Source organism: Bos taurus, chromosome 14, assembly GCF_002263795.3.
Source record: "Bos taurus isolate L1 Dominette 01449 registration number 42190680 breed Hereford chromosome 14, ARS-UCD2.0, whole genome shotgun sequence".
NCBI classification, from domain to species: Eukaryota; Metazoa; Chordata; class Mammalia; order Artiodactyla; family Bovidae; genus Bos; species Bos taurus.
The window spans coordinates 67,175,705-67,188,249 of NC_037341.1; the positions used below are offsets into that span (position 1 = coordinate 67,175,705).

Here is a 12,545-nt window from a genome sequence, read left to right on the forward strand (position 1 = left end):
AAAAACCATCACAATGGTATAAGATAATTATCTTCCAATTAGAATAAATCAGTTAATAAAAAAAAAAAACAACAGAGCTCCAGTCCAAAAAATAAAAGATAAAAAATCATTTAAAGAGCTGATTTAGGGTTAGAAGGGTTCATTAAAAGTCAGAGGCAAAGCTTAGGTTTAAACACATGGGTATTTAAGTAAGCAATGGAATGCCTTCACCAAAAGGAGTGCTCTGATCTCTATGACATTTGAAACTCCACAGTCACAATGGAATTCTGTTGATGAAGCATTTTCCAAACCGCCACTGGTCTGATTCAGATATAGAACTCTCATTTCAGATTGTTTGATTATTTCTAACCTCACTCAAAATCCACCTCTTGACCAGCCCACAAAGAGGAAATGTATGTTTTCTGTTTGCAAATAGGGTCATCAAGATAAACTGTTTTCACAATTAGTTCTTGCTTTGTATGCCTATCCATCTTCCCCCATGTCTAGGTTAACCTGCAAGGTCCAGTTTTTCATTCTGGATTCCTGACTGTGGCGAAAAGAATCATTCCTCCAGGCCTACTTTGCTCTCCTTGACTCCGGATGTGGAAAGATGCGTGCAGCAAAGCTATCCGAGCAGCTTGGTGATGTCTAAACAAGGGAAAGGAAGTGGGGGAGCTACTGATTTTTCTTTCCACTTGTTTATGGTTTCCTTACACGGTCTCTAGCTGATGCGGTTGCATTTGCTGCAGTTTTATTAGCTTGTTCATTTTCCCCAGTGGCTGATTATATTTGATACTTTGGCTGTCTGGTGGACACTTGAATAAAAATTGCTTTCTTTATGGGGACAAATTAGTTCTTTTCTGGGAATCAACTGACAAAAAACATACAGACCTCAGGAGAATCTTTGAACATTCCACAGCAGCTAATCTGCTGAGCATTTTGTGTGTTGAGTTAAACATCACCACTGACAACCTCACACATTGGTTAACTACTTTCTAAATATTTACCAAGATCTTTAATAAGCGAGAGGGCTTCCCATGATATAAAGGCTCCACCACCATCATCCATGGCACCCTGCCCGACATCCCAGCTGTCCAGATGTCCACTGACCAGTACAACCTAGAACAAATAATAAAAAGAGAAAAAAATAAAAGCCAAGCAGAAATGACATCAAAGAAGAAGCATTCACAGGCGTTCCAAATACAGAAAAGAAGTTTTGTATTTTCTTTTCTATTTTTACTTCTTAAAAGAACTGTGTCATTGCTAATGGAAAACTCGGTATAGAGGCATTACATAAGGGGTATGAGGTCATCTTAATAGGAATAAAACTTCTCATCTTGTACCTCTATTAATATAATATTGAATACTAAAGAAGAATTATTTATTATTGACAGATGTTTGACAACTTTATTACATGGCTTGAAACCTAAATGACATGCAGATAGAGCTCACAACCTCAACCATATTCTCAGCTGTCCCAAATTCTAGCAGACAAATAATAAACATGTGTTGAATTGAATTTAAATGAAAAAGCGAGAACAATTAATTTGTTTTTAATTATTGTGTTTGTGCATTATAAATCACTCTAGTGTTGAATAAATATGCTGGTATTACAAACGAGAGTCTAATTAAACAGAATAACTTTTAAGAAATATCTCAATTTACATGCTAAATAAATGTATAGATTATATTATAAATTTTACACCATCATAGACTTAAATTATTTTTTGAGTATCATTAATAATTATCTCTAGGAAAATATAAAAATATCTCAGTAAAACTAAATTTCATAGATAAATTTTAAACAAGTTAAAAACCAAGTAAAATGATGCTGGGCTAATAGGATATCTACATGGAAATTATATATTGCTCTCTGGATTATACAATATATGAATATCAAGTCAGATGAATTACAAATTTAAATAAAAATGTTGGAGGAAAGCAGAGAATAGTTTTGTCAAGTTAGAGTATGCAAAGATTTCTTAAACTGGATAAGAAAAGTGCAAACTATAAAATGAAAAAATAATAAACTGGACTTTAAAAATATTAGGAATATTTGTTCATCAAAAGATCCTATTACAAGAGTGAAAAGGCAACCCACAGAGGAGAAAATATTTATAAAACATATTTTCAACAAAGTCCCATATTCTGATTATATAAATAACCCCTATGAAACAGTAACAAAAAGGAGAGTGAAATGACAGAAAAATGGGGAAAAAAACTTGAACAGACAATTCTCAAAGACAGATACACAAATCACTAATGAAAGTCACTCAGGTTCATTATCAACGAGGAAATACATGGTAAACCACAATACATATCCACTGGAATAGCTAAAATGAAAAAGATAGAAAATATTAGTGAGGAGATAGAATAACTGGAACTCTCATACATTGAGTGTGAGTATAAATACTAGTCAAGTCTGTGGTTCACTAGTCTAGTCAACCATATCTAGTCAAATCCGCCAAGACAAGGCTATGGTTTTTCCAGTAGTCATGTATGGATGTGAGAGTTGGACTGTAAAGAAAGCTGAGCACTGAAGAATTGATGCTTCAGTGGAAAAACCACCAGAAAAAAACAAATAAACAAACAAACACCATAGCTTTGGAAAAACCATAGCTTTGACCATATGGACCTTTGTCAACAAAATGATGTCTCTGCTTTTTAATACACTGTCTAGGTTTGTCATAGCTTTTCTTCCAAGGAGCAAGAACCTTTAATTTCATGACTGCAGTCACTGTTTCTGGTGATTGTGGAGCGTAATAAAATAAAATCTGTCACTGTTTTCACATTTTCCCCCTTCTGTTTGCCATGAAGTGATGGGACTGGATGCCATGATCTTAGTTTTTTGAATGCTGAGTTTTAAGTCAGTTTTTCATTCTCCTCTTTCACCCTCATCAAGAGGCTCTTCAGTTCCTCTTTGCTTTTTGCCATTAGAGTGGTATCATCTACATATCTGAGGCTGTGGACATTTTTCCCAGCAATCTTAATTCCAGCTTGAGAATTTTACACTTCAATACTGAGAATATTACACTTCAATAAAAAGCTTAAAAAACCAAGTTCAACAGTCTGATCCTATGAATAGCATACAGTAAATAAGCAAACCAAACTTGAACAAATCTTCATGACAATCAACATGAAAGTGCCCCAGGACTTTGGGAAAGCACGATTTGGGGTTTCAAATGTCAGAGTGACCCATAGCACGGCCGTCTTCCCTGAGCAGCTGCAGGATCTCCCATTAACTCTGTGTATACAGACAGTCCTGACTTACTATGACTCCACTGTAGTCACAAACAAGTACAATGCTCCAGCCTAACAAATGGCCATGTAATGAACTCAAATGGATTACTTTAAGGAAAAAAAAAAAAGAATAAAGAAAAAACATGTTGCAATAGCAGGACATTCTGGTTCAGAAAGTGGTATAATCCCATGTGGGATGAACAAGCCAATTAGTCAACATATTTACCCCCTCAGAACCATTTCCCAATGAAGTTCAAGTTCCAGTGGATAAAAAGTGTCAAAATCTGTTTTAATCAACTTTTTCTCAGATAATACATGAGTCAGTAAATCAAGGCAGCTATTGTTTTAACCTTCAGATTTTGGAATAACTGAGGTTGTTTTTACAATCGTACTTCTTTCTGTTTTCTGAACTATCTCTGTTCTCTAATCCAGAATTATTACTTAAACTAATAGTTCAAAGATGGAAGTGGTTTTAAATGATAGGGAAGTAAATGTTATCTCACAGGATAAGGACTTTGGCATAGTGATATGGAAGAATGATTACAAACCATTTGGATTACGAGAGTTTGTTTTACTTTTTTTTTTCTTACAGAAAAGAATATACTGGGGATCATCAAGAGACAGTAATTTTAATATTAACTGGTTCAAAAACTAGGTGATGACAAAAAACTACTTCAAATTCAGTGACACGTTTAATAAACTTGAATTTTCCTAATCATAAAAGCTTCGACTTACACCTGGTAAATAATGCAGGAGGTCTCAACGCGCTGTCTGTTTAGCATTCCATAATGCAGTCTCACAAAGGATAGCCCAGTAAAATATAACAAAGCCACTACATCTTGTGCCAGGGTCAGGCAGAAATGAATATCAGCTGTAACATATTTGGATCTGATTTAAGCAAACAAAACAAAAACACACAACTCTGAGACACAGTAAACTCCAGATTTATGAAAAAGGATCACTTTGTAAAAGATGGGAGAATGCACTGGTTCTGTTGCCAGAAGTGGAGCCCCTCAAGCACTAACATGGCCTAGAACCAACAGAGAAGTGGGGCGCCCGCCCATCTACCCCTCTTGTGTGCTGCTCACCGAGGCAAGCAGAGTACCGACCAATTCCCCGCCCTCCAACTTCCTTCTCACCGCCATCTCTTCTAAATGCAGTGATGAGTAAAAATGATTAAAACCATCAGCAGGAGCCAAGAGCAGCCACAACAAAACAAACATGAGGGCAGGATAGGAACCGCAATGCTTTGAAATACAGAGTTTGCTATTTGTGAGGCACACATTAGTCCTGACCACCAAAGAATCGGCCTTAGGGTGGGAGAGGGGAGGGCCTTCTGCAGCAGGGCAGAGATACCCTGGATGACAGCCTGCCAGGATGAAGAATTAGACTGGCAGTGGCGCAGAAACACTTGCAGGCCAGCTGTGGGTCTCGGAGCAAAGACACAGTAAATCAGGAGTAGACAGATAGCAGCCCAGGGACAGGTCCCCACTTCTCTGTTATTAGGGCATATGGAGATACTGAAGGCAAACAGATTTGCTTGATTAAAAGATGAATAAGAATATAGTTGGAATGGAACATACGAAAAACATGGCAGAACAAGGGAGAGAGCAACTTCAGAGGAAGTATATTCTTATGAAAACAGGTAGATGCAAAATACTGGAGAAAATGTCCTGCTTTTTGGGCTTTCCTGCCTGCACTTATTCAACAGTTTTAATTGAGTGTCTATTAAGAGCCAGAGACATCAGATCACATCAGATCAGTCGCTCAGTCGTGTCCGACTCTTTGCGACCCCATGAATCGCAGCACGCCAGGCCTCCCTGTCCATCACCAACTCCTGGAGTTCACTCAGACTCACATCCATCGAGTCAGTGATGCCATCCAGCCATCTCATCCTCTGTCGTCCCCTTCTCCTCCTGCCCCCAATCCCTCCCAGCATCAGAGTCTTTTCCAATGAGTCAACTCTTCGCATGAGGTGGCCAAAGTACTGGAGTTTCAGCGTTAGCATCATTCCTTCCAAAGAAATCCCAGGGCTGATCTCCTTCAGAATGGACTGGTTGCATCTCCTTGTACATAGACATGGATAAAACAAATATTCTGCCTTAATGGAATTTACATGCTCATGAGAGAGATGGGCAATACATAATGATAGTTTCAAGTACTACCAAGAAAAATCAGGCAGAGAAAGGGTATAGAGAATGGTGGTAGCAAGAAGAGGAAGAAAAATCAGTCTGCTTCCTCCTAAATCATAGATAGCCTCGGAGAATTCTACCCCCACCATAATGAGAAATCTGGATAATCTCGAAAATTGTAACTTTTTTAAAGCCCATCAGAGGTCTCAGATTGTCATTCAGTCAGAGGAACTGAATTCCAGAGGATAAGGAGCTCATCCAAGGAGTGGTGGAATACAGTCTTCCTTTAGCAGAGAGTAGAGGGAGAGGTAACACGCAGAAGAGCAGGAATGAAGACAATGAAATGTTGACAGATTCTTCAAGGGTGAGTGTGAGTTAACATGAGACTTTAGAACCCCTGGGAACCTCCTACATAAGGGCTCTAGGTACCCATTTTCCAGATCTTTTCCACAAGATTCATTTAGGTGCTGATAGGAAAAACTGAGAGCAGGGCAGAAGCCCTGAGAGCCCACCTCGTGACGCAGGGGTGCAGAAGACGACTGGTGCTGCTGGGAAGCAGGTAGCAAACACGCCTGCTTCCAGGACCCTTCTCTCAAACTGGAGCCAAGTCTAATGTCCAACGGCAGTGAAATGAATAAACTATGGTACAGTCATACAGTGGAATATTATAAAGTAGCTAAAATTACCTATAGCTCATTTATAAATGAACACAAGAACAGAAATATGAAAGGAAAAGAAAGAACAAAATAAATTGCAGAAAAAATAGAAGAGTATGATTCCCTAACACAAATTGCAAAATTCAGTGAGCTAAGTAATCACTCAGTCATGTCTGACTCGTTGTGACCCCATGGACTGTACCCTACAAGGCTCCTCTGTCTGTGGGATTCTCCAGGCAAGAATACTGGAGTGGGGTGCCATTTCCTTCTCCAGGAGATCTTCCCGACCCAGAGATCAAACCCGGGTCTCCAGCATTGCAGGCAGACGCTTTACCATCTAAGTCACCAGGGAAGTCTCTAAGTAATCTTTTGCAGTGCGTAAAAAAATATGATAAAATTGTGAAGAAAAAGCAAAGTCATAATGAATGAAACTTAGGAGAGTGTTTATATCAGATGAGGTTCAGGCAGAGAGGAAGAGACCATCAGAGAGGGCAGACAGTGGACTTCGAAGGCATTAGTAGCGTTCTATCTCTGAAACTGAGAAGACATGTAACACTCTCATTCTCCTTTAGATTACATATACATGTTCTTTGGAATGTGTGCTATATTAAACCATAGCAAGAGTTATCAAAGATGGTTTTTAAAGTGAGTTGAAACAAACATTAAAGGTCAGATTTATCTCATTCCATTTCAGCTGTTGCAGAGAAAGATATGGAAATTGTCTATATTTACTTACAATCATAATTTTGTCACTAAAGCATGAAAAAAGGTTGCATTACTTTCTAAAAGTCAACTAGAGATCAACTGCAATTGTAAAACCTAAGATTATTGTATCTAGTAGCATATTGAAAGCTATTGAAATATAATGACTCAATGATCTCCAAAGTTACAGATATGCAGCAGATAACAGTCATCTCTCCCTCAGCATATTCAGAGTGTTGGTTCCAGCTGTTGTCCATTTGCCCAGCTGTGTCCAACTCTTTGCAACCCCATGGACTGCAGCAACCCAGGCTTCCCTGTCCTTCACTATCGCCCAGAGTTTACTCAAACTCACGTTCACTGAGTCAGTGATGGCATCCAACCATCTCATCCTCTGTCATCCCCTTCTCCTTAGACCTTCAATCTTTCCCAGCATGAGGGTCTTTTCCAATGAGTTGCTCTTCCCATCAAGTGGCCAAAATATTGGAGCTTCAGCTTTAGCATCAGCCCTTCCAATGAATATTCAGTGTTGATTTCCTTTAGGATTGACTGGTTTGATCTCTTTGCAGTCCAAGGGACTCTCAAGAGTCTTCTCCAGCTTCTGAATTGATTCAAAAGCATCAGTTCTTCAGTGCTCAGTCTTCACTATGGTCCAACTCTCACATTCATACATGACTACTGGAAAAACCATAGCTTTGACTATAAGAACCTTTGTTGGCAAAGTGATGTCTCTGTTTTTTAATACCCTGTCTAATTTTATCATAGCCTGTTTTCCAAGGAGCAAGTGTCTTTTAATTTCATGGCTCTGTCACCATCTGCAGTGATTTTGGAGCCCAAGAAAATAGAGTGTCCTGTTTCCATTGTTTTCCCATCTATTTATCAAGAAGTGGAGGGATGGGATGCCATGGTCTTAGTTTTTTGAATGTTGAGTTTTAAGCCAGCTTTTTCACTCTCCTCTTTCACCTTCATCAAGAGGCTCCTTAGTTCCTCTTTGCTTTCTGCCATTAGGGTGGTGTCACCTGCGTATCTGAGGTGATTGATATTTCTCCTGGCAATCTTGATTCCAGTTTGTGCTTAATCCAGCTTAGCATTTCACAGGATGTACTCTGCATATAAGTTAAATAAGCAGGATGACAATATACATCCTTTACATACTCTTTTCCTAATTTTGAACCAGTCTGTTTTTCCATGTCCGGTTCTAATTGTTGCTTCTTGACCTGCATATAGATTTCTGAGGAGGCAGGGAAGATGGTCTGGTATTCCCATCTCTTTAAGAATTTTCCACAATTTGTTGTGATCCACACAGTCAAAGGCTTTAGCATAGCCAATGAAGCAGAAGTAGATATTTTTTTCTGGAATTGCCTTGCTTTTTCCATGATCCAGCAGATGTTTGAAGTTTGATCTCTGGTTCCTCTGCTTTTTCTAAATTCAGCTTGTTGGGCTTCCTGGTGGCTCAGATGGTAAAGAATCTACTTGCAATTCAGGAGACCTGAGTTTGATCCCTGGGTCGGGAAGACCTCCTGGAGAAGGGAATTATTATTATTATTATTATTCTCCATTATTCTTGCCTGGAGAATTCTACAGACAGAGGAGCTACAGTCCACGGGATTGCAATGAGTTGCACATGACTGAGCTACTAACATTTTCCTTTTGGTTTCAGGGCCCCCAGCAAATACCAAAATCCATGGATGCTCAAGTCTCTTATATAAAATGGTATAGTACATGCAGATAACTTATGCACAACCTCTCATATACATTAAAATCATCTCTAGATTACTTATAATGCCTGCTGCTGCTGCTGCTGCTGCTGCTAAGTTGCTTCAGTCGTGTCCGACTCTGTGTGACCCCATAGATGGCAGCCCACCAGGCTCCACCGCCCCTGGGATTCTCCAGGCAAGAACACTGGAGTGGGTTGCCATTTCCTTCTCCAATGTAGGAAAGTGAAAAGTGAAAGGGAAGTCACTTAGTCGTGTCTGACTCTTCGCGACCCCATGGACTGCAGCCCACCAGGCTCCTCTGTCCATGGGATTTTCCAGGCAAGAGTGCTGGAGTGGGGTGCCATTGCCTTCTCCGACTTATAATGCCTAGCACAACATAAATGCTATGCAAATACCAATAGTTGCCGACTTGCAGTAAATTCAAGCTTGGCTTTTTAGAATTTTTTTCCCCAAATAGTTTTGATCTGCAGTTGGTTAATTTCTGTGAATGTGGAACCTGCAGACCCAGAGAGCCAATTGTATGAGTAAAGGGCCAGTACTATTATACAGAGTGAAGTAAGCCAGAAAGAAAAACACCAATACAGTGTACTAACACATATATATGGAAGTTAGAAAGATGGTAACGATAACCCTGTATGCGAGACAGCAAAAGAGACACAGTTTGGACTCTGTGGGAGAGGGAGAGGGTGGGATGATTTGGGAGAATGGCATTGAAACATGTATAATTTCAAATATGAAACGAATCACCAGTCCAGGTTCGATGCATGATACAGGATGATTGGGGCTGGTGCACTGGGATGACCCAGAGGGATGGTACGGGGAGGGAGGTGGGAGGGGGGTTCAGGATGGGGAACACGTGTACACCTGTGGCAGATTCATGTTGATGTATGACAAAACCAATACAATATTGTAAAGTAATTAACCTCCAATTAAAATAAATAAATTTATATTTTTTTAAAATTATAATAAAAGCTAAAATATGTATTTATATTCCTATACAATAATAACCATGTAATTACCTTTAAAAAAAGGGGGGCCAGTACTGTCTCATCCTTGCCATTTTGGCGTGCCTAGATTTTCACAGTCTGCATTTTAAACTGAGAGTTGTATAAGCATTTATCTAAACCTGACCAAGTTCTTGTTGATCAATCTTCAATAAATGAGATGCTAACCTCTCCGAAGCATGCTTCATTTTATAAATGTTTTGCTCAATCAAAAGCCAGAATGACAAACCTGGTGGTTTTATTTTCTGGTTTTGCGATGTTTTGTTTTGTTTGCAGCTGCTTCATTCTCTTCGTCTCATTTTATTTGGTGTATTTAAAGAGCTAGCAGGGAGGAACATTAGGGCTACAGAGTTCAAGGACTAATGCATTTCCAGACATAGGAAATCCCCGATCAAATTTTCAACAACAAAATTCATTAAACAGTTGAAAAATATGACCTACAAAAAGAGAAGGAAAACCTTCTCATTACTTAGCCTTAAAGGAGAAGCCAAGAAGTGATCTAATAATGGGCTTCAGCTGTGATAGGCCCCTCTGTGGCAGATATGAGCAGCAGAAGATGGAGCAAAGGAACAGATTTGGGCTGCAGCAGTGAGCATTTAGGGTCATAGAAACGATCAAGAATTTTCTGATGGAAGGATTTTGTAGAAGTTAAAAAAAATAGCTAACAGGGAAAAGGTTATGGAAAACTCCATTCCTTGGAAGGTTTCTAAAATAGGACACATTCTTAGGTCATAGTAGTAAAGCTAACAGAGAAGGAAGAAATAAAATCTTTCAAGGTCCCATCTTGTCCAAAGTCTGTGACAGTTTTCAAGAGTTCTTGTTTTATTCAAACCACTTTAAAGTGGGAAACTGTGCTTTGAAAAGTCTCCATAACCTCAAAAGACTTTTCCCTCAGCATCTCCCAGCTACTCTGGCTGCCACAATCTTCCCAAAATTTAGAATCTAAACACAGGTGGGTAGGCACCTCTCAAGAAACCTGTTTCATAATTCCCATCAGAGACAAAGACTTGGCTTTCAGAGGGCAGTTGCTGAATGTTTCATGCTATTGCCTAGAACAGACAAAGGGGACAACGTTTGAACAGATATTATCCTCCCCAATGAACAGACCAGGTGGTTTGCAGAATAGAATGGGGCTCCTGACATGTTGGGTGTTCAGAAATAACCCAGCAAACATTTTATCTCCTCTTGACTTGGTTTCTTATCATCAAACCTTGTTTAGTAAAGCTTTTGGGTGCTGACAGCTTGTGGGTTACATGCTTCTTTTACAATAAAATGGTCCGTCTGTCCAAATGCTCACACATCACAGAGCTGCTTCTGAAAGGGGCTCTTTCCACCCTACTGGACCCCCTTACTCATGCAGGGCCCTCACAGTGGCCTCAGAAAAGGAAGATCATACCTATTCCTAGTTGAATTCTGTGAGCTGATGTTGGAGGAAAACCAAGATGGGCCTAATTTATCTGTGATTCACAAAAACCAAGTCTCCAGTAGATTTAGAAAATGTGGTTGCAGTGTATTTGGAAGAAATGGCTGAAATTGATTAAACATTGATTTGTGGATGGGGCACAGCAGAGACTATCTACGGAAGGAAATCATTCTGATTAAACGGAGGTGATTGAGTTTTATCCAGAAGTGAGGACTGGTTGCAATTGGAGACGATATTCTTTTAAATGAAAGAACTATGCTCCTGCACGCCTTCTCCCTTGGTCTAAGCAACTACAGAATAAGCTGCCTCACTTCAGAGGATGGGAGGCGTAGAAAAGTTGACTTACAACATTGCACTTGAACCTTCTCAGGGGAGGAGTGGGAGACAGAGACTTTAGGCAACTTATACCTCGATGACCATCTTTCCTGTGATTGAATCCAACTATGATATTATTACTGTGCCCAGACAAAACTTCACTCTTCTTACAACCATTCACTGACCACTGTGTTCCAGAATTTTGTTAGGCATGGTATATAGGACTAGAAATAGAAAGAACAGAGGCCCATGGTACTTTGATATCCTACAGATGCGTTCATGGTTTGATTTAGACAAGCTAATAGCGGTAGCATTGCTTTCATTATAGAAAACGGAGGCTAAGGTGCTTCCTACCTAAAGAAACTTTTTTTTTTTTTTGCCATTTAGATTTATAAGCTAAAAGATTCTTCTTGTCCCCTAATGGTTTCTAAAATCCCAGAAGCCTTTGCAGCTTAGAGTACTGTTTTTGATGCTTGTTTGTCTATTGACTGTGGAAACTTTCTCAATTACTGAACCTTCTCTGATATTCTGAACAATCCCTACAGAAGCTGGTCTGCAAGATCAGCTGAAAGGCTCAGTCTATAAAACTTCCAGTTCTGAGCCATGAGACAAAACTAAATAACAGGCCAAGATTTACCTATTCAAATGAGTACTGTCATTTTGCAAAGCACAGTCCCTGAAAGGTTATACAATAATTCCTTCTCTACCACCAGTTAGCATGGATTAGTATGCACATTTACTTCTGTGTACTTTTTCCTTAACAGAAAGGAATTTAGTCTGAGGATGAGGGATTTTTACTTGCTTTAATTGTGCTGACTGGGAAAGGAAGGAAAGAATTAAGGAAGGAAGGAGAGGGGGAGAGGAAAGGAATAACTAGCACAAAGCAGAAGATGAAGCAGAGAACAGATTAGAAGGGAGAGTGTAAAAGTGAAAGTCGCTCAGTCGTGTCCGACTCCTTGCAACCCCATGGACTATACAGTCCATGGAAGTCTCCAGGCCAGAATACTGGAGTGGGTAGCCATTGCCTTCTCCAGAGGATTTTCTCAACCCAGGGGTCAAACCCAGGTCTCCCACACTGCGGGTAGATTCTTTACCAGCTGAGCCACCAGAGAAGCCCAATCAGAAGGGAAGAGGTTGGCAAAGAAACGTGGAGAAAGGCAGAGGAAGAAGAGATGTAAACCAGATCAAGATGTGAATCCGGCTGTGTCGGGTTGCTGAGGTTCACCTGACAGAAGTCAAGAGAAGACGTTTCTCCATGTTGTGATGAGCACAAGCTAGATGTCCTCGCAGACGGTGCTGAGACTAGGCAAGCTCAGAAGCGGGAAGGAGGCATTGGAAATACTACCCAGCCATGATAGCCTGTGTAATTCAAAGAAAAG

The 12,545-nt window shown here is 39.8% G+C and overlaps 1 protein-coding gene across 3 annotated transcripts in view; it reads right to left on the reverse strand.

Moving 5' to 3' along the window:
- CPQ (carboxypeptidase Q) overlaps positions 1-12,545 on the reverse strand; it is a 560,471-nt gene that overhangs the window by 185,732 nt on the left and 362,194 nt on the right. For all 3 annotated transcript variants that reach the window (NM_001076248.1, XM_005215675.3, XM_015474539.3), the window contains exon 5: positions 987-1,098. In NM_001076248.1, the coding sequence (NP_001069716.1) occupies positions 987-1,098 (112 nt within the window). The remainder of the gene's footprint in view (positions 1-986; positions 1,099-12,545) is intronic.